Source organism: Prenolepis imparis, unplaced genomic scaffold (assembly GCF_030444845.1).
Source record: "Prenolepis imparis isolate NDT839.2.m4 unplaced genomic scaffold, iyPreImpa1.0 SCAF_4, whole genome shotgun sequence".
NCBI lineage: Eukaryota > Metazoa > Arthropoda > Insecta > Hymenoptera > Formicidae > Prenolepis > Prenolepis imparis.
In genome coordinates, this window is record NW_028141162.1 from 3,784,871 (window position 1) to 3,806,836 (window position 21,966).

General features: G+C 34.5%; 5 protein-coding genes and 1 non-coding gene across 16 annotated transcripts; 1 reads left to right on the forward strand and 5 right to left on the reverse strand.

The window, feature by feature from the left end:
• Window positions 1-125: 125 nt before the first annotated feature.
• Window positions 126-3,768, reverse strand: Rpl3 (ribosomal protein L3). The gene is made up of 8 exons (XM_083035786.1): window positions 3,633-3,768; window positions 3,055-3,247; window positions 2,472-2,640; window positions 1,792-1,927; window positions 1,510-1,696; window positions 988-1,190; window positions 586-741; window positions 126-397 (listed from the first exon to the last, which is right to left on the reverse strand). Exons 1-8 carry the CDS (start codon window positions 3,633-3,635, stop codon window positions 197-199), a joined length of 1,248 nt encoding a protein of 415 aa, XP_082891912.1. The 5' UTR covers window positions 3,636-3,768; the 3' UTR covers window positions 126-196.
• On the reverse strand, window positions 3,317-3,393 carry LOC145935761 (small nucleolar RNA U43). The gene has a single exon (XR_014425277.1). It is a non-coding gene; the product is annotated as a small nucleolar RNA U43 (small nucleolar RNA).
• Window positions 3,769-4,476: 708 nt separating the features above from the next.
• Window positions 4,477-7,326, reverse strand: LOC145935489 (uncharacterized). Of its 6 annotated transcripts, none has more exons than XM_083036897.1 (6): window positions 6,611-6,750; window positions 5,959-6,108; window positions 5,520-5,685; window positions 5,228-5,276; window positions 4,979-5,056; window positions 4,477-4,879 (listed from the first exon to the last, which is right to left on the reverse strand). In XM_083036897.1, the coding sequence occupies exons 2-6, from the start codon at window positions 6,009-6,011 to the stop codon at window positions 4,602-4,604; spliced, it is 624 nt and encodes a 207-aa protein (XP_082893023.1). In that variant the 5' UTR covers window positions 6,012-6,108; window positions 6,611-6,750; the 3' UTR covers window positions 4,477-4,601. The 6 variants fall into 6 exon arrangements, with proteins under 6 accessions (XP_082893023.1, XP_082893020.1, XP_082893022.1 ...); XM_083036894.1 differs by having other exon boundaries at window positions 5,945-6,108; XM_083036896.1 differs by lacking the exon at window positions 6,611-6,750 and adding an exon at window positions 6,274-6,413.
• Nude (Nuclear distribution protein nudE) lies at window positions 6,556-15,064 on the forward strand. Of its 3 annotated transcripts, XR_014425232.1 has the most exons (10): window positions 6,556-6,691; window positions 7,427-7,645; window positions 8,523-8,702; window positions 9,148-9,438; window positions 9,537-9,673; window positions 9,749-9,934; window positions 10,544-10,665; window positions 10,996-11,204; window positions 11,427-11,488; window positions 13,197-15,064. XR_014425232.1 is itself a non-coding variant. In XM_083036891.1 (8 exons), the coding sequence occupies exons 2-8, from the start codon at window positions 8,620-8,622 to the stop codon at window positions 13,252-13,254; spliced, it is 939 nt and encodes a 312-aa protein (XP_082893017.1). In that variant the 5' UTR covers window positions 7,349-7,645; window positions 8,523-8,619; the 3' UTR covers window positions 13,255-15,064. The 3 variants fall into 3 exon arrangements, 1 of the variants encoding a protein (XP_082893017.1); XR_014425233.1 differs by lacking the exon at window positions 6,556-6,691 and having other exon boundaries at window positions 7,349-7,630; XM_083036891.1 differs by lacking the exons at window positions 6,556-6,691; window positions 10,996-11,204 and having other exon boundaries at window positions 7,349-7,645.
• Window positions 15,065-15,161: 97 nt separating this feature from the next.
• On the reverse strand, window positions 15,162-18,593 carry LOC145935491 (histone H3.3A). Of its 4 annotated transcripts, none has more exons than XM_083036900.1 (3): window positions 18,424-18,593; window positions 16,239-16,374; window positions 15,162-16,100 (listed from the first exon to the last, which is right to left on the reverse strand). In XM_083036900.1, the coding sequence occupies exons 2-3, from the start codon at window positions 16,364-16,366 to the stop codon at window positions 15,818-15,820; spliced, it is 411 nt and encodes a 136-aa protein (XP_082893026.1). In that variant the 5' UTR covers window positions 16,367-16,374; window positions 18,424-18,593; the 3' UTR covers window positions 15,162-15,817. The 4 variants fall into 4 exon arrangements, with proteins under 4 accessions (XP_082893026.1, XP_082893027.1, XP_082893024.1 ...); XM_083036901.1 differs by lacking the exon at window positions 18,424-18,593 and adding an exon at window positions 18,095-18,280; XM_083036898.1 differs by lacking the exon at window positions 18,424-18,593 and adding an exon at window positions 17,274-17,427.
• A 430-nt stretch (window positions 18,594-19,023) lies between these two features.
• Window positions 19,024-21,559, reverse strand: LOC145935492 (histone H3.3A). The gene is made up of 3 exons (XM_083036903.1): window positions 21,399-21,559; window positions 20,714-20,843; window positions 19,024-20,416 (listed from the first exon to the last, which is right to left on the reverse strand). Exons 2-3 carry the CDS (start codon window positions 20,839-20,841, stop codon window positions 20,134-20,136), a joined length of 411 nt encoding a protein of 136 aa, XP_082893029.1. The 5' UTR covers window positions 20,842-20,843; window positions 21,399-21,559; the 3' UTR covers window positions 19,024-20,133.
• Between the last annotated feature and the right edge of the window lie 407 nt (window positions 21,560-21,966).

The window sequence follows — 21,966 nt, forward strand, 5'->3', positions numbered from 1 at the left end:
AAACTAAGTTGAAAGATGAAAATTAATTTAGTATAAATTACTTTTGAAACATTTTTAATCGCAATTTTTAAACAAGTTTTTACATATACACGGGAAATATATACAAGGAAATAAATAAGACAGTCTTATATAATTTTTAAGAATTTGTTTATAGATGCACTATACACAGCGAACACATGTGCATAGTAGATCAATTTTACTGCGCAGCCGCGGTGCTCGGCGCCGAGGTTGTGGCTTGCGCTTGATCCTCGCGCAGACGATCCTTTTTGAGTTGTCCCATGAAGGAGGCCTTGTCAGCGGCGGTTTGGAAGCGACCATGTCCGAACTTGGAGCTGGTGTCAATGAATTTGAGGTTGATCTTCTCCAATGCAGATCTCTTTGTATGCACCAACAAGGACTGAAAAATACGTTTCAACATTAGTAGTTTTATTTTTTCACAGATAAATATCAATAATATTAGAGGTATTTAATCAGTCCTATCATTTGTAATTATCATCGTGTTCAGAATAATACTATATGCTCTTTAGAATTTCATCATGGATATGCAAAACAATAACATCATTATTAATTAATATTTGTATTTACCTTCCTCATAGTAATCACGCGTTTCTTCGGACCCATACAGCATCCTTTAAGCATGACGAAATCATTGTTCACTTCACCATAGTGCGGAAAACCACCCATGGGCGTGATAGTTTTCTCCGTAAGATCGTATTCCGTTGAGGCATTATTTTTTACGATCTAGAAGTAGATAAACGTGATAATAATAATTTTGAAAATAAAGAATTTGATATTTAATTTATATTGTGACTTATATTGGAGACCTAAAGCATAGATATGGTACTTATGCATTAGGCACTATGACTAATAAGTAACTTTTATTTTGCCTCTACAAAATTTAAGAATCAATCGTTTAACAGAGGTTTCAAAGATCGACTTCGGGTAAGAGGCGCATATATATAAATTAATTCTCAAATATTTAATCACCTTGCCATCCTTGGTGTGGATGCCTTGTCCGATTCTATAAATCTTCTTGTTCATTTCAGTACGATGGTGATATCCTTTCTGACCAGCGCGAGCAACGGTGAAGGACACGCGACTTGGATGCCACGCACCGATACAAGCGACCTTCCTTAGACCCTTGTGGGTCTTGCGTGGCAATTTCTTAGTATGCCATCTGGATGTAACACCTGTGAGAAGCACAATGAATGTTAATTATTTAAAGATTAAATAGGCGCTCGTGCTCATACACAGGAAACTAGATTTAATTAACAGTTAGTCTTGTATTTGGTCGAGGACTTCAGTAGGAAGGCAGCATGGTTATATCCTCAAGATGATCAGATAAGTGCACATCATGCTTTTTTCATCATACAGTCCTAAGTAGTTTTTTGAAAACATGCTTCTCATGGGCAGAGGGGGGGGGGGGGCGCAAACGTAGTTTCAAGGGGCAGGGGGGGGGGGCGAGCAGCGAACACACACAAATATATAAATATGCATAAGTATATGTACCCTTGTAACCCTTTCCCTTGGTAACTCCAATCACGTCGATCATTTCATCAGGGGCGAACACGTTATTAATGGGAACGGGTTTTTCCAGATGTTCGCGCGCCCATTGCACTTTGTCATCGATAGTTCCGCCATTCAACTGGATCTCCATGATATGAGCTTTCTTTTGACGCTGTCTCAACAGCTTCATCTAATGGAAAAGGTAAAAATAAAATTGATTTTTTTTCACAATTATAAAAGTATGATATCTGATACTTTAATATTAAAGTTGCACTATCGTATTACCTGAGTGTGAGCGATAATGCGAACAACACTGCAATACTTTTTGATCTTCTTTAAATCAGCTTCAATAGATTTGCGGCCGAGATCGTCTTGCCACTTCTTCGAAGCTTTCGTAAATGCCTTCTTCTTACTCTTGTACCTGTCGGAAAATCAATTGCAATGCCCATCTGTGTGTCTGCGTATGCCGCCACCTGTATACTTCTGTAACGTGTCAGTCTCATCATAATGAGCGGAGACTGGGCACATTTTTTGGATCAACCGTGTTAAAGTTCAAAGATTCAACGGCTATATCCAAATGATAACTCTCATCGTACGAGCGGAGAGCTGATGTGATATTTTTAGTACCATGTGATATAAAAATGTACTTGTAATTTTTAAAAATAGAAGAGCTGTACTAGGCATGGTTTGTCTCAATGATCATTGCTCAATGAGCTCCAAAGAGAATATGGAATATACCTTGCTTCCATGCATTCTGCGCGAGCAGAGCACGGTGTTGTTCTTTGACATGGCAGATTGAGAACATACTGCATTAAAGGCAACTCTCGCACTGCAATCCGGATGAATCAATGCATTTGTGCATCAATAAACATCCGGATTAACATGTCGCAAACTCGTACATATAATTTTAATATTAATATATAAAATTATCTTTAATTCATGCAACACCAATGATTCCTACTAACCAATTCTTGTAGAAACGTCTGCGACAATCCTCCGACAAATGTTCCGCCCAAACAGTAGCGAGTGCTCGAAGTCCATGAGGTGTTTCAATGTACCCAACAAGACCAACTACAATCATTGGCGGTGTTTCGAGGATAGTAACCGCCTCTACAATCTCCTTCTTATTTACCTCTGAAATTGAACGATTGATATTTATATGAGTATTTTGTAATAAAATAGAAGAAAGAAAATGCTTATTTTAGAAGTGAACTGTGCTAGGTATGGTTTGTCTCAATGGTCACTGCCTAATAGGCTCCAAAGAATTTATGGAATATACCCTGCTCTCATACTTCTGCGGAAGCAGCGCACGAAATTATTTTTCGACATGGCAATAATGAAAATGTACTGCATCAAAGGCAGCTCTCGCATTGCAATCAAGGTGAATCAATGCATTTTTGCATCAATCAACACCCAGATTAACACGTCGTATACTATTGTACTCGGATCAAATGTAAAAAATCTTCAAGTTAAACAAACTTTAGCATTCTTAACATTTTACTTAAATTATGTTATCGCATTAATTTTCATTCGATAAAATAAACTCACTCGATCCAGGACGATCGGCTTCTCTAACAACGTGAGTCATACCGGCTTTGTAGCCGACAAAAGCCGTTAAGTGAACAGGCTTGGTGGGATCATCCTTCGGGAAAGCCTTTACCTTTCCGCGATGTCTCTGAGATCTCTTTTTCGGATAGAATCCCATCGACCCATGTCGAGGGGCGCTGAATTTTCTATGCGACTACAACACAAGATGGAGAAATATGAGACACGTGGTCCAAGCGTGAACATTTTTTTTTTCAACAAAAAGAAAATCAGACCGCCCTAGAATAGTTTCTTCAAGGTTATTCAGTTGAAAACCATAAACTTTTTAATCTAAATCATCATATAAGAATAAATTGAATCGAAGCGTAATCGTAAGGGGACAAGCCATGTGTGCGCTAAAACCATGCATACGCATCGTTATCTTATCGCGAAAATATTGTGAATATTAATTAAAATATTATCGTAATATTTGTTTTAAAGTTCGAAGAATATATTTAAGAATGCGATTATATATTATAATACCGTCGATGCTTAAAAATGTTGCAAATATTAATGGATTCTCGACTATACGTCCAACTTACCATGATGCTGTTGACGAAAGAAATGGAAGAAACGGAAGAAGAAGGCTTCTTTTATACCCAGATAAACCCTGACATAAACTTTGGGAACTTAAATTCCCTATGTTTTTTCTTCCTAGGGATTATTACTTTCGTAAAGGTGCCTTTTCATGCTGACGCTCGACGCTCATTTGTAGCGTCAAAAGACGTCACGTGACCAAAAATAAAGATACCAATTCGTCAATTTTGGTCACGTGACGTCTTTTGACGCTAAAAATGAGCGTCGAGCGTCAGCATGAAAAGGCACCTTTAATGCGTACTTGAATTGCGTTTAAAAATCTCGACGAGTATATAAAATTTGATTAATTTGATTAAATTTTTAATTATAATTAATAATAATAATTAATAATTAATGATAATTTAAAAAAATCACTAACAATCAGAATGAAAAAAGCAACATTTTCTGTCCTGTCAATCAAATGTTATTCCGACAAATAAATTTTTGGACAATCTAGAAGATATTATATTGGCCTAATTTACATCGAGCACTTGATACGCGTATTAAGTAGTGAATTTCAGCTGATCAGCCAATAACTGAACCAATGTACTAGTTATTTACTATTTGATACGCGTATCAAGTGCACGATGTAAACTAGGCCTATGTATTATAAAGATCAAAATATATATATACATTTTTATATTATTCGATAAGATATTTTAAAATATTTAATTTGCAACAGGCTGTAAAAAGAAAAATATATTTATGAAAAAATATTTTTCTCGTTTTATATTATGTATCAATATATTATATATTACATTATACAATACATTACAATTACCAAATGTGGCATTATATAATGCATTTTATTAAAAATTTTATCACAAAGGTACTTGCAGTGTTTTATAAATTTTCATTCCAATATATAATCATATATTTTCATCTCATACTTTTAATATCATTATGCAAAACATTATCAGTCTGTTAATTTTATATTATAAATGAGTAACGAAATTCACAGCTTTTAATTCATCAAAAATACTTTTCATAATTTCAATTTTCTTTTCTTTTCGTCTAACTTTTTGTTGTAAAATTTTAATCTTTTTTCGTAAATGTTCAATTTCAGTATTAGTTTTTTTCTCAATTATTTGTACAACTGGGCAATTCCGAATCCTTTGAGGCGAAACACTTGTTTGTTTATCACGAGTAGGTCGTCGTATTTCTTGTGATAATAAGAGAGGTGATGTGTTCGTTTCTCTATCACATGTTGAATCTGCACAATAAATTGTCATTATATTATATAATAAATTGTCATTATATTATATAAAAAAAATATTTTTAAATTACTTAAAAATATATATGTGAAGCTTACGATTAACAGAAACGTATGTAGCATCATCTTCCATTTCCATTTCCATATTTACATTTAAAGAATTGATTGGGGTCAATACTAAAATGGAAATCAATTTTAGTATTTTTAAACAACTTTAAAATACTATGTTATACTAAAATATTGTAAATTTAGCTAAAAAAAACTTGGAAAATATTTGACATAATACGTTCAACAATATAATAATTGTGCAAAGGTAATATATATATTTTTCTATTTTATTCTTCATACCTGTTTCATTTTCACTTTCCATTTCGTCATAAAATGTATATTCAGGTAACTGTAATTATATATATTGATTATAAAATTATAAAGATACAAAATTTGTAAACTTTATCAAAATTTTTGTGTAAAATATTGTTTTGTTATTTACTATTATTATTTATATACTCATGCGTATATTTATATATAATATATTCATATATAATCTTTGTATACTTTGCATGTCATTCTGCATACCTAAGCATTATCTTTTATATGTATAATATTAAATTCTTTATATAAGAAAAATTAAGATACTTACATATGGAATGGCATTTTCTCTCAATCTTACACAAGTTAAAGATGTGCGGTCTATACATTTCTCTTCGAAATGAAGAGAACAAAGAAAACTCTTTCTAGAAAGAGTTTTGTTTTCAAGTTTCATTATTTTTATCCACTCTGCTCTTCTATTGGGATCAGAAGGAAATCTGAGAAAGGAACAATAGCATATATTTTAAATTGTATAATATAAAAAATAATAAACATATATAGCAATAAAAAAATTAATCTTATATTGATATCCATTTTTAATAATTTATAAAATTTTATATTATACTTTTGATATGTGTGTGTGTGTGTGTGTGTGTCAATGTCAATAAGTTATTTAATTTAGCATTTCATAATTTTTTAAATTATCTTAAAATTTTTAATTAACATTTCATAACACTTTAGGTTATGTTGACATACACATGAAATGTTACTTTGACTGTTTTTTCCAATTCCATTTGCGCTGCGGTTTTTCTCTTACTATCATTTGTATTTTTACATCCAAGAGCAGCGCAATATATAGGCATTTTTCAAATAAAAATATTTATTCTTACAATAAACAAATTTTATTTCGCTTAGTCTCTCTAGAAATCAAAACAAAAATCTTCAACCCTCGTATAGGGAAAATGGCGGAGCCAATCGGCAGCAGCGTTTTACAAATCGACCAATCACACTCGAAACATTACTAGTGAGTTTGAGAATACTCGACTGTGATTGGTCCATCAGCTTATGGAAACTCTTTCACCCACGTGGACCTTCTTTTTCACATCGATCGGCGCTTCTCCCACAACATCATACTCTATGGTCCGTTTCTGATTGGTTAATCGAACGCTTGGAAATATTTCGTAAGTAACGTCAAGTGGAGAGAGCAGCACTTTTTTCAAAGAGAGTTGCGCGCAGCGTTTGATCGACATCCGTATCGACGCGATCTAACGACGCATTACTACGTATTTATTATTACTATTACACGCATCGTCACGTCTACATTTCTCGGAGCGTCCCGAGATAATCTCGCAATTCGCCCTCGCGGATTTCGAACGTGGCGAAACACCATCTTGCTCCACCAGCTCGGGCCCTTTAACCTGCCTGCCATTTTGCGCGATCTTTGAGCCCGTGAGCGACCGAGCGTCTGGCGGCGGAGCCCGCGATAGGTCGTTGTAAGAGCAGGTATAATCGTCCGCCATTTTCCGTCCAACCGTATGTAAAAGTTAGGTTCTCGCATATATAGAACACGTACGTCAATACGCCTTTCGGTCTCGCGATTAACCTAAAAATTAAACTTAAATATTTATTTTGTGTCAATATAACCATAGACTGCTTCCGTTGAAGACACGTTAAACTCACCAAAAAAAAAAAAAATTAAATATTTATTCCTTAAACGCGCGACAGTAAAATTCGTGTTATAAGGGTTGTATTTTTCGTTAATCAACGCTTCGTGTCTCGATTTCATTGCCGCATAGTCCTACTTGGATTTTTTTAATTGTCGTCAGTTGACATTTTACAAACAGCCAAAACTTAATCTAAAAACACAAAATATGAAAATATGACAAAACTGCAATATGAAGACAATTTTTTGCGATGAATATTAATTAAAAATAACATACCTTCGGCCCTTGAAATTGCTCCAAAAACGTGCTGATCCAAATACGTGCAATAAAACGGAGACACGATGTGTTGATTTACGAAAAATACGACTTATAAAACAAATTCTACTGTCGCGCGTTCAAGAACACACCTCTAATCAATTAAAAATCAATCAATACTTATTTTGAGTTTCACATAAGTTAAATTTTAATCGCGAGACCGAAAGGCGTATTGACGTACGTGTCCTATATATGCGAGAACCTAACTTTTACATACGGTTGGAAGAAAAATGGCGGACGATTATACCTGCTCTTACAGAGCCTTAGTTCTATGTTCGTTTCGCCGCGGATTGATCGGCGTGTGTGATTTGTCGGGCGAAACCCTCGTCGCCCCGGATGCGCGCGCTCGAAAATACGGAGTAAACCACTTGCGAGTTTAGGCATCTTTCGCTCGCTGTGCCGCTGCGCCACCAATTTTTCTACGCGTCCGCTACATATTTTCTCCTGCTCGTCGTCGGCTAGGGTGACTCATGATACGGTAATGACACTTGCGTTGCGCGCAACATTACACACATTTCGTCCGCGAGTGTGTTTGCTCGAGATCTGTCAAGAATTATCGCCAAAGTCTCTCCACTGTGTTTTTACCTCGCTCGATTTTTTCTACTTGATTGACAAACACTCGTTCGCTAATAGAAATCTTAGCGAAATGTTAAAAGATTAAAGGCTCGAGGAAACTAACTATGTATATCGCGAGTAACGTCAAAGATACTTGAGAATAACGATACATTGTCTAAATGTTGCGCCCTTCTTCGTACCTTTATTTTGCCTTCTTTTAAAGTTTCATAAAGATTTGTCATATTCTTGCTTCTTTGCAGAATGTTAGTGTGAGCGATTGTCTGTATCGTATTTTGGAAACTAACTATGTATATCACGAGTAACGTCAAAGATACTTGAGAATAACGATACATTGTCTAAATGTTGCGCCCTTCGTACCTTTATTTTGCCTTCTTTTAAAGTTTCATAAAGTTTTGTCATATTCTTGCTTCTTTGCAGAATGTTAGTGTGAGCGATTGTCTGTATCGTATTTTGGAAACTAACTATGTATATCACGAGTAACGTCAAAGATACTTGAGAATAACGATACATTGTCTAAATGTTGCGCCCTTCTTCGTACCTTTATTTTGCCTTCTTTTAAAGTTTCATAAAGTTTTGTCATATTCTTGCTTCTTTGCAGAATGTTAGTGTGAGCGATTGTCTGTATCGTATTTTGGAAACTAACTATGTATATCGCGAGTAACGTCAAAGATACTTGAGAATAACGATACATTGTCTAAATGTTGCGCCCTTCTTCGTACCTTTATTTTGCCTTCTTTTAAAGTTTCATAAAGTTTTGTCATATTCTTGCTTTTTTGCAGAATGTTAGTGTGAGCGATTGTCTGTATCGTATTTTGGAAAGACATCTAGGAAGACAGCAGGGATTATATACAAGTGTAACCATCTTCAAGAACAACAATGGATATAGATCTGCCGGATTTCCCGTCAAAGGACGATGAGATTCAATACTGGATGGACTTAGCGCATCAAATGCATCAAAGGTAATATATGTTATGTATCAATCAAGCCTCGTTAATATAAAAGAAATTACACAGTTATTTGAATAATGATTAAATGGTTATCGGAATATGAATTAGAGAAAATATTTAACTTGGGTAATACTTATAAAACTGTCACGTGTTAGAATACCTTAATATATATGTATGTTACTCTATTTAAAAAATACTATTTTTTCCATATAATGCAAATTTGTATTACCTTATATAAATTGACTAAGAAATTATTATAATTTATTTAATGTGACTAGACATATCAGTATAACAGCTGCAATATTTATAATATATAATATAAATCGTTACAGTACATTAATCTTTCATTATATTATAATTAATGTTTGTATTATTTATATACAAGCATACATTATATGTGATTTTATAACAAAGGACATTTAAAGCATTTAAAAATTGTTTTATTACATTGTTACAGAAAGTATGATGTTGAACGTGAACTGGAAGAGTTTCAAGAGAATTCACAAATGTTGGAGAAAGAACTAGAAACTTCTTTGGAACAAGCAGAAAAAACGAATAGGGAATTGAGACAGAGAAATGCAAGACTCGCCACAGAAGTTGAACAGTTGAGAATGCGATTGGATCAGCAGTCTTCAGATTGCGCCATGTTCCAAGGAAAGGCGCAAGATTTACAGCAACAGCAAGAGCATCTTCTAAAATATATAAGAGAACTTGAACAAAAAAATGACGATTTGGAAAGAGCACACAGGTATTTCATATTTTTTCACTCTGTGGATAATAAGTCAGAAAATTGATGGAATTAATAGTAAATTAGTGGGTAATAAAGCAATGATGTATCTTTCACAGGATAAATAGGGTCACGGAAGAGGAGATAGAAGCTAAGTTTAATTTAGCTATAGAAAAAAATGCTTTACTCGAGTCAGAACTTGATGAAAAAGAAAGCCTAAAAGTTATAGTGCAAAGACTGATGGACGAAGTTAGAGGTTAATATAAGATTTTTTCTTTACTTAACACATTATATTTTGCAACACAGTGGCTAATATTTTATATTATTTCAGATTTGAAGCAGGAGATACAAGTACATGAAAGGCATCATACTGATAATAATAAGATCGTTGAGAGAGTTCGTAACAACATTGTCGACAGTAATAAGCTACAGGCTGAATTGGAATCAAATTCACCCGCTAGCCAGATAGTTTCACAAACTATACCTCCGAATAATACAACGACTTCACCGATAAAACGTAGGTTATTTAATGCTTTTATTAAAGCATGTTTTCCATTTTGCGTCAAAAAAACGATTACCGAGATTAATGAAAACTGCAATCGATCGTGCAAACATAAAAAATTGAAAAATTTTATATGGCTTAGAAGGTGGAGATATTGATATAAAAATGTATCGCATAAAAGTAGAATTTTTTTTATATATTTAGAATAATTATCAATTTTCTGCAATTTCTTTTCATGATTTTTACTGTTTACTTTTACTATTTATACTTTACTATTTTATTTTTAAAAATTGTTAAATTGTTTGATAATTCTTTCTCTCCCTCGCGCCTTTCCTCGTTTCCTCTCTTTTCATTTTTCTTATTACAAAAGAATCAATGTGCAGTATTATCACTGATGTAATACTGAATAAATATTTTTGACAATATTTTTTTCTTTATTTTGATTTTTTAAATATATCTTTTGTAAATATAAATATATAAACATTACCGATTTAAATCTATATATTTAATGATATAGATTTATAATTTTATTTAATCATAAATATTAATATAGAAGTACATCTTTTATATATTTATGTAGAAAAAGAGAGAGAGAATTAATCTTTTTTCCTTGTTATTCACTAGTTGGACATGGGATGGTAGGGGGTGTTATTGGAAACAACAATAATAATATAAGCCAACCATTGCCACCCTGTACCAGAATACTGGCAATGAATATGATTGGTGATCTCATGCGAAAAGTCGGGGTAAGTTCATAATATTTTTTTTATCTCATTAATAGTCTTTTAAGCTTGAAGCATGGCTTGTATGTTTTATTGTACCCTTATGCATAGTGTAAACTATGCCATTTGTAAAATTATATAAACTATATGTATATATTAAGCACCCTGATCAGTCAAACATCATACTTATTTGCTTAGCGACACTATGTCACGGATAAATCAATAGAATGTAATTATGTATATAGCAATATATAATGGAAGGTTGTAAATATTTCCTGTACATGTTGTAAGAGCAAATCACATTTGATTTGCGCTTGGAGTAGTTAGTGTGATGTAGTCGGTGTTTTGTGGTAGCTTGACAGATGGGTCTGCATGGACTGTAGGAGAATAAAATGCACTTGTCCGAGCGGACAGATGTCAAATACCACCTCATCTACCGTCTTATCAACGGCCCAGACTCACACATCTACTCAATGTATAAGGCAGCAACCTAGACCGACCGCGTACAAATCTTCAACGTGATTTCTCGACATTAGATTATTTTGCATCTCCTTGAAGAGCAGGTCTCGATTTGATTTTTGTTATTGCAGTGCTTGTAATAATTCACTGTGCACCTAATTTATGTATTGTCGAGAAACCATCCATAATCCCATGCTTACTACTTATAATAAATTTAATATCCTTGCTCTCTCTAACATTCTTGTCAATGTAATTTTGTTGTGTCTATCATAGCCATAAGATATATTAAATAGCATGTTTTTAATCATAATTATTCTTCTCTGCAGGCGTTGGAAAATAAACTGAACACAAGTAAAAACGCGGCACGAGAAGATCAAGTTCTCTACAGGTAACACAGCAATCACCTTTTAATCACATTAAATTGTGTTGTATTCCTGTTTTTATCGTGCAATCTGTACTCACAGGTAGATATCATGTAACTATTTTGATATACTTTACTCGATATTAAAAATTAATCGCCTATATTTCTCGATAAGTTTTCCTGAAACAAAAGTGCAAAAAAGAAATATGATACATGATATTCTCACTGATTGTACTTATTGTTATATATTGATTGTGTTTCCATTGAATATGTTTGTATAGTTAGCGCCAAAAGACATCCATAATTTATATATTTATTATTTAAGGCTTTTTATGCAATATTAAGTTTAATAGAAATAGATTGCTCGCTCTCTTATTTGATAGATAACTGCCCTTATTATTAAAAGCGAAGATGTCTCTTTTATATTTTATTTTAAATTTGTACATTGCAAAGAAATTCTTTAATATTATACCATACTGGTTTCAATTTGTTCAATCAATATTCCTTATATATTTATTTTATTATATTATTATTCTCTAATATATTAAAATCTCCTTGTTTGGTAGCAAATTTACAGCTTGTCTGTTCTTATGCTTCGTAAGTTATTGTTAAATAATTTATATATGTGACAATGACATAATATATATAATATTTTCATTTTTTCCTTTTTATAATAATATTTCCTAAGCATATGCCATGTTTGAATATGTTTCAAAATAAATGTATAATTACATTTTATTGGAAACTACATGTGCATATGCATTTGTTTTTATTCTGTTGTAACTTGATAATAATTTTATCTTGAAAGAATAATGAAATAATAGTTATTTCGCAAAATAGATATATATAGTAATTTTTTATATTTAAAAAAAAGTGTCGCATGCATGTGGAAGATCTTAATGCAGTAGACACATTTCAAAATGCAATAATACTTTTTTTTTTATTATAAGTCACATATATATTTGTACAAATTCAAACACAAACTAGACTTATTATTAAAAGAATGTACATAATACACACACACACACACACACATTCTATAAATGTAATTGATGCTGATTGATAATTGTGTAGTCTGATTCCTTGAAACAAAATTTCATATTGTTTCATTGGAGTAGATATACATATTTATATTGCGTACATTTTGTGATGTTTATTTGTTAATATATAAATATTACAAAAATTTTTTACATATTATACTAAAAGTTTCTCTTGTGAAAAATTAATTCTAGACATTAATTTATTACAAAAAAAGACACATTATAATTTATTCAATATTTGAATTTTGTGCGCTTTGTGTATAGAAAAAAATATGCAATTGCATTAAAAGATTGTTGATGTGAAATTATTCGTGGCTCAATTATTGGAAAAAAAATATTGATTGATATAAAAGATATTATATACATATAAATAGCAAAAAATAACAATATATTTATGAATCTTTTCTGCATGAATGGCCATTGTTATTTTATCTTACACAGTATAGTAAAAATATCATAACACATTATTATAATATGACATTTCCTGATATAAATATATGTGTTAATAGAGTAAAATTTAAGAGTAAACTTTTAATTGCGCAAACAGTATTTAGCTAATTTATGCACAAAATCAATCAGTACACGCATATTTTCTATTATATACATATGTATTTAACACACATATATGTATGTATATTTATAGCATTAGATAAAACGCAAACTATAACAAGAGATTATTGCATTTGTTCAATTAGAGCTAGACGGCAAGTCAGAAGCCCAGCCTCAGGAAACAACAACCACATTCGATTGTAAGCGCAGGATAATGTCGCAGTGCAATCATATATTCGCACATCGTCATATTGTACAATCCCGAGATGTAATGCGAAAATTTTCTTAACAATGACTTTAAGTCTTATTATTAAGTTATTTTGAAAATTTATTTAGTTTATTCGTAAAATTAGAAAATACTCTATCATGCCAGAAATGAACAGTCAGAGGCATAAAAAATAAACAAGACATAAATCTTCTTATATTTCTTTCGGCTGTAAAAGTTGTCCAGTAGCGGTATTCCGTACTTGTGCGTTAACGAAATTTTTTCCTACAATATTTTGTTTATTAAAAAACATCGTGTAGAATAATTATATAAATAATAAATTGGCAAGTTGATGAGTTACTGTACACTTTTCGATCGTTTCAAGTACATATGTCGAATGACATTAATTATAGTCGCTGTAATTATCGCAAGCGATAATTTTTCAGTGATGCTGATAAATGCCGCAAACGGAATACCACTATTTATATATATTCCTATACTCTATACTCTATACCGTTCGCATTGTAACTCGTCCAGTATTTTGCGTTTTTGTTACGAGAAATAAATGATTTATTTTATTATGAAAACACTTACATGTGTAAGCATGTCGTTATAAAAAAAAATATCGGTATCTCCTGATGTGACTTCAACCGACTTCTTTATCATGTTAACTCTTTCAAGCCTATTACGCTACATTAATATAATATATATATATATATATATATATATTATATATATATATATATATATATATACATATATATCACCACACGCGCAATATATAACTATGTGGTATGTAGTAAATATTAATTAATTTTCATGTAAATAACAAAAAAATAAGATAAAGTATATATATATATATATCGTTATTTATGATTTATATAAAAAGAGACGTATTGTTTTTTCTTTATTTTTCTCTGCATTAATTGTCTTGAGACAATTTGTCTCTTTTTTTTTTTACACTACGCGACATTATGATTATTTTAAAAATGAAAATTTGCGAATCTATATATATATGAATGAAGAACTTGGGGCAATAACATATTAAGCCATGTAAAAATCTTAGTTTATGTAATTTTGGATGGCCTCGACAAAAAGTTCAAATAAAATTTTTTTAACTAACGCTTTAAAAACGAGCGTAAATATTGTAAAACAAAATAATGGCTTACTTATGTGATATACATTCTTTTTAGTTCTTTATGATATACTTTTTGCTTATTTATAAAATTTAATGTGATTTGTAATATGTGACATATTATTGCCTCGAGCACTTTGGATATATTAAATATAAATAATTGTAGTAATGGAATATCTTATATTTATTAAAAAAGAAATACTTGTGACGTTTGTAGGTAATTACATAATTAATAAATAATTTATGAAATATTTTTTAATAATATAGGTATAATTCGTAACTATAACAGTTTATCATTGTTCATAAATAATTTGTAGATATACTTTGTAAAAATGTATACTTTCTAGCGCTTTTTTAAACATATTTATGCACATATAAAAAAAGTTCTTCTATTTTTTTAATATTTCATAAAAATAAAATTGGTAAAGCAAGTACCTTTTATGGAAAACGATTGGATGAGAATTCCAATAATTATATACATTATAACAAAATTAGCCAACAAAATAGCGTGTTTGCGCCCAGTTACATCTAAAATTTAGCGCTTTAAACTAATATATTGCGAGAAAAATGGATACATTGATAAAATACAAAATTGTTCGTCAATGAAAAATCATGTTATACTATGAATCTGAGAAAATTTTATTCAAATAAAATTATATTAATTTAACGACGCACACATGTCTTTATGAATATAAAACCACAAATTTGACAGGAGCAGTTTTAGATAAAAATATGATAACGCAAGGTGAGGTAAGATAAAAGTGAGTCGTGTGAATTTAGAAGATTTATTTATACGAAATGCGTTTATTTTTACACAAATTTTTACACAACGCTTAGGTGATTAAAATGACATATGTAACTCGAGTACAGAGATCTAATATGTTAAGCACTACATCTCAGCTTTACTGTGAGAGTATCTTATTCTAGTGCACACTTTTTGCAAGTACTAATAATGATAATGACATTGTTATGTATATTAGTAGTGAGAAGAAGATAAATAGTGAAAAAGAATCGCCATCTCCAAACGTGGCTTAATCAAAATTATTTTACTTGTATTTCATTACATTAAACTTTTAGCACGGAAAACTTGCAAATTAAACTTCATAAATATATGATATGAACTGAAGCGTTATCAAAGACAACAGTTCTGAAAAAAAGAGCAAAAGAAAACTTTTATATCTCTCTAATGACTTGTGAACTTGTGTTTTATTAATCAGAGAATAAAAAAATTATCAAACAATAACGCGCGCTATTAAGCGCTTAGTGTCTCTATATGGATAAAATATGTGTTTAAACTTTTGGAATGAAAGTGCTTCATCCATGACGCGACTGCAAACAGTAATGTATGTAATTAATAATATAATAATATTAATATTAATAATAATAATAATCGCAGTAAACGGTATGTATGCGTTACAAAGCGTCTCTTAAGCACGCTCGCCGCGAATTCGCCGAGCCAGCTGGATGTCCTTAGGCATAATTGTGACGCGTTTCGCGTGAATCGCGCACAGATTGGTGTCTTCGAAGAGACCAACGAGATATGCCTCGGAAGCTTCCTGAAGAGCGCCTATAGCTGCGCTCTGGAAACGCAGATCGGTCTTGAAGTCTTGCGCGATTTCACGAACCAGTCGTTGAAACGGCAATTTCCTGATAAGCAATTCCGTCGACTTTTGGTATCTTCTGATTTCTCGAAGAGCGACGGTACCAGGTCTGCGGAAGAAAATAACAAAAATGTTTGTAATAATTCGTCGAGTACAGTGAAAAGTCAAAGCGACGCGTTGTATTGTTTTTTTAATATATTCAATATTTTCCGATAGTTTTGATATTTATATATGTATGTAAATATACCTATAACGATGCGGCTTCTTCACACCTCCGGTGGACGGCGCGCTCTTCCTGGCCGCCTTAGTAGCGAGCTGCTTACGGGGAGCTTTTCCTCCCGTTGATTTACGGGCCGTCTGCTTGGTACGCGCCATGGTTTAACCTGTCGCAATAAGAGATATCGATTAAATCTTTTTTTTCTCGACATATCGGAAAGTGTGGAGAGAGATATTTAATCGCACGTCGTGTCGTGAGAAAATTTCAATCGGTAGGTGAAAAAAAAATTCTCTCGATCCTAGTCTACATCGCTCTTAATTCTATTTCTTCGATTACGCGAGACATCCTTCAATCATCTGTCATCTGTCAAATTTTTGACAATCGGACAACGCGCGATTGAATACAATCGACTGCAGCGCGCGAATGATGCATCTACGGGTAGATTGGATGACAGAGGAAGAGGGGGCGGGGAAAAGCTTTTAGTAGAGTAAAGACGAGGTGGGGGTAATCGTCATCGCGCAGTGGGGGAACAATCCGTTGCTGTTCGCGCGGAGGAAGCGCGCGCCGAGGAACGCCGCGCGTTGCGCAATGCGCGAACTTTCGTTCCCCCGCGAGAGACGAGGAGGCGAAGGAATGGGAGAGGAAGGCAAAGGAGAGAGAGAAAAAAAAGCGCGCGTTGTCAGGCGAAGAATTCGCGTCGCTTCCCGGATAGAACCCGTGGGAAGGGCGGGAGGGGGAGGGGGGACGACGATGCTCGCGGAAACTCGCGAGAAATCGGCTCGATCGGATTTTCCGGGAAAAACGTCAAACCAAACCGAGCCAAGCCAAGCCGCGATGCATCATCGTTCCCCCCTGATATCCCGACGAACGTCAGTCGGCAAAATGGTGGCGGCCTGCCGTAGAGAGACGGACGCGAGACGAGAAACGTCGTCCGCGAGGAAACTCTTCTCTTTTCCCCCTCCGTAGAATCCCCGCGATCGGGATATCATTTCCACCGTTTTTGCTCGCGATTTTCACGTCTCACGCGCGACGAAATGAAGTTCTCTCGTCTCTTTTATTACTCACCCACCTCGAGCGGATTATCGAACACGAGCGGACGCGAGTGAACTAGGTACACTATCCCGTATCCTCGCACACTCCGATGGCAGTGGACGCTCTCGGCTCTCCCCGAGTCACGACTCTCTCGCGTCCCTTACCCTCCCCCTCCCCCGCCCCTCTCTCTCTCTCCCCCTGGAAATTAAATCGTGCGAGAGGCATATAGAGCTCGCGGTGCGCCGCCGGCCAATCCGACTGCGAGCCTTCGGTCGCCCGGCGCGCCGCATTGGTCGCCCGGATGCATCGAGTGCGGCGCGAGTGCCCTGTCAATCGCTCGAAATCTTACTACGATACGCTCTCACGAGCGCATCCCCCCTCCCGCCCCCTCGATTCTCCGAATCGTCGTCCTCGTCGTGCGCTTCTCGCTTCTCTCGCGCGGAAGAACGCGAACAATTGCCGCGAATGGAGAAAATTGTCGTTCAACGGTGAGGGGGGCGGCGGGGGAGAGGAATTCGATCGATCGGAACGCGATGGAAAAACTAACTAGTTTAAAGAATGTAAATATCGCGCCCCGTGATTATTACACGGCGATTTTCCCCCCTCCGCGATAGACAAAATCGATACAAAAGCCGAACGCTAAACAAACACGACTGTACACATAGCACGTATGACACATACACACGCGCTTTACACGTCGCGCGTCCTTCGCTATAATGCTTTGTTCCGAAGAGAGAGTCGCCGAGCAGACTCGCGTATTCAAGCCCACGTTTGGGGCTATAAATATCTCATTTCATTTTATATATATATATGTATAAAAAGTAGAGATAGCACAATTAATCGCTTCGACTTACACAGCCACACATAGCGCTGAATGTGGGATATGACTGCTGCAGTACGAAAGGCTTTGTCTTCGAAACAACCCCGCGGTCATTGACAATCTCGTTATGACAAATATGTACTTAAGCCGAGTTCTCTCTCGCGTCTTTGCACAATATTAAGCTCTCTTGTCCTTACGAATGCGAAACGTCGTTTTAGATCGAAGAAAAGTTAAATTACATCGAGGTTACTTCAAGGAGATATGTAACACGTCAAATCACAACCGCGTACTCGCGAAATAGTCCCGAAATATGCGTGCGATTTCTCGACATATTAAAGAGAAGAAACAATATATAGTACTTACAGCTCACAATTATTCGCGCGTCGTTTTTATATCGCCTTAATCTGATGATCTCGTGATCTCGTCATTCGATTTTTCAATATTACGCGATGAGAGATCGAAATACGTGTGTCAAAAAGCGATGACGCGACACTACTGTTTACGCGGAGAAAGGCGGCTATCGCGCGATAATAACGCCTGACGTAGCACAGGACTATCTTCCGATGCTATATAGCGTCGCGGGTATCGATCAGCGAAATCTTGAGATCGATGTCCGGCCTGTAGCGGAAAAGCACGCGCACGCACGCACGCATGCACGCATATACAAACGCATGTCGCATTTGCGCTAGATTTTTGCGCGCAATGTGTGTCGTGCACACATATACAGTGCGCGCACATGCACATATCACCCTCGTCGCAAGCATTTCGCGACGAATCGATAGCGTCGTGCAGGACTATGGAAATGCGTTTGCTTGCACAGGCGCGAAAGTGATTGTATACTTGTGGAGCTCGGATATAGTATGTGAAAAAAAATTAATTATATATATATATATATATATACACACACACATAGTGTGTGTGTGTAGTAGAAACAAAATATATGTAAAGAAACATTACAATTCGTTCTCCATTACATCGATTAGAAAATGTATTTTTACTGTATTGTTGTTACAATTATCAATGATGCTATATAATTATTTATTATTCGTAATTATGATAATTACAACAACTTATGATAATAAGATTTGACATCAAAAGAGCTGCGTAGATGACAGAAAAGCAATCCTTCTGCATAAATGAAAACAAAAAAAATTATACACTTTTTTCACATTCCTCCTTCCTCTTTTAGACATACGCACACACATCTGTACACGTCTTTAAACACATACCAATATTTGTATTAAAAAGAATTTTGCAAAAAATGCAGCCCTTTTCTTGTCGCATCTTTAATATAATAAAGTATACACGAAACATATTATATGACATCATAAATTTTTAAAATTCTAGAGCATCCAAAGAACGAAAAATGCGAATCGATATCTATGTGTGTTTATGTGTCATATAATATTACACTATGATAAACTAATAAACTTATAATGAATTTTTTCACCGCATTCTCGATAAATAGACATGCATATGTATGCGTGTATATATATGTATATATACACACACATACAGGCGGTATGTATCTCCAGTTGCTTTACACTCTACATCTTATGAAAGTCCGTATAAGTATTAGCAATTTTGTATGTAGACAGTATAGATTTGTGAATAGGATAACAATCTGTAAACTACGACAAAGCAAAATCGGTTAAATTCTAAAATAAAAATGCTACTCTTGAATTTGTTTTCTAGAAAAGGGTACACAAAATCTATATACAATATTGCTGTGTATGTTATTTATCTACCCAGATATGAAAAACTAATTATTGGTTCTACAGTGCTTTTTCTTGATGAAGACAGATAATTTATACTTTTTTTTGTCTTTTTATATTCTTTCATCATTGTATCATGAATCGTGTCATCATGTGTCATGTTTTATCAAATTGGAATCTATTACAGACTCGCTCGTTATCCTTTTCTTAGCATCTCTAATATGATTGGCAGTGTGTAAACTATCGTAAATATACACAAGAAGAAAGTTAAGAATATATAATTTTTAGATCGTTGAAAAACGTACAATGTCCAAATGATAAGAAAATGATGAGAAAGACCGACGCGAACGTGAATGATTTAAGCGCGTTCACCACGAATTCGTCGTGCCAGCTGGATATCCTTAGGCATAATTGTGACGCGCTTCGCGTGAATCGCGCACAGATTAGTGTCTTCAAAGAGACCAACAAGATATGCCTCGGAAGCTTCCTGCAGGGCGCCTATAGCGGCGCTCTGGAAACGCAGATCGGTCTTGAAATCCTGAGCGATTTCACGAACCAAACGTTGGAACGGCAATTTTCTAATCAGCAACTCTGTCGACTTCTGGTATCTTCGAATTTCTCTCAGGGCTACAGTACCAGGTCTGAAAGAGACATGCAGACGTAAATAAATGAAAAACATTCTTACAAACATTGAAAAATATTTGTTTTATACTTTTATATCTCGTCTATTTAAATTTAAATATTTTATATCTTGTTTTATACATTGTTTTTAATTATTGTTTTATTTTTTTGCAAAGTGATAATATAAAACATTGCATTAAATTGATAATATTGTTGAAATGTTTTAGAAAATTGCTTAGGCTTTGACGTATCACATCGACATTTGTATTATTCTTGAAATAAATGGATCGCGATCACACGAATCGGAATAAACATACCTGTAGCGATGCGGTTTCTTGACGCCTCCAGTGGACGGCGCGCTTTTACGTGCCGCTTTGGTGGCGAGCTGCTTCCTGGGTGCCTTTCCACCGGTCGACTTACGAGCCGTTTGCTTGGTACGAGCCATGGCTGTAAATATTTATGACACTTAGATCCTCGGAAAGCTATCACACGAAAGGTGGGGCAAGAAAGAGAAGGGGGGAAAGGGAAAGGGAAGAGGAAGAGGGAGGGGAAAGAAAGGAAAAGAAAGGGCGGAACGAATAACAATATATTAGCTAAACGGATTTTTTCCGAACACGAGTGAACGATACTTCCAGAATATTCGTGAAATAACGCCGTATGAAATAGCGCTAATTAATCGCGAGGTCGACGAAATAATTGTGACATAAATGTATTATTATATATAATTATTTGTATATATATATATATATTGCCATCGGATATATATATATATATATATCTCTCTGACAAGTTCCCTCCAAAAGTGAACACACACACAAAACAAAATGGCGGACACGTCTGGATGCACTTTTCCAAGGCGTTTGAGAAGACGTGGAAAACGATAGCGATTTCTCACTCACGCTCGACAAATATTTTCGCGTTTACGCGGGCTACTATCGCGAACCGTGCACGCACATTTGGCTGTTGATCGTAGTCATTTTTCGAGAGACACGATCATCTTACCTGATTATTCACGATATTTGACGAGAAACGCCTTCGACAAGAAAACTGGTTCGATTAGAAGCGAACTTCTCAACACGAACGTCAAACGCAAATGAACGCGGACGCTAAAAGACCATAGAAGACTGTAGAAGACTGAGCGTGCGTCAAACTGCGTTTCACTGTTTATGAAAAAGAACAAGAGCTACGTGCCTCCCTCTCCAGCGTTCCTGTTCAAACCGCGCGATTGGTCGACGTTGCGTAAGGAGCTCGTGATTGGTTGGAAGCATCGCGAATAGCGTTGCACATTAGGCGATTTGTTCAACGCCCAAGTATTTCCATTCTCTATGCTATCTATGTACTTTATATATTTATTGTCAAGCCCGAAAATGAAGGCATTTCTCTCATGTCCCTTCTGTACATCAATTTGATTTGTTTTTGACTATTATTTGTCTCTATTAATATATGCCAGCTATTATATTTTTACATACGCACCCATATCACACATATACATACACACACATGCGCGCGTGTGTATTAATTAATATGTGTATAATAAATCAATAAATTTTTTCGCAGATTAATATCTTAA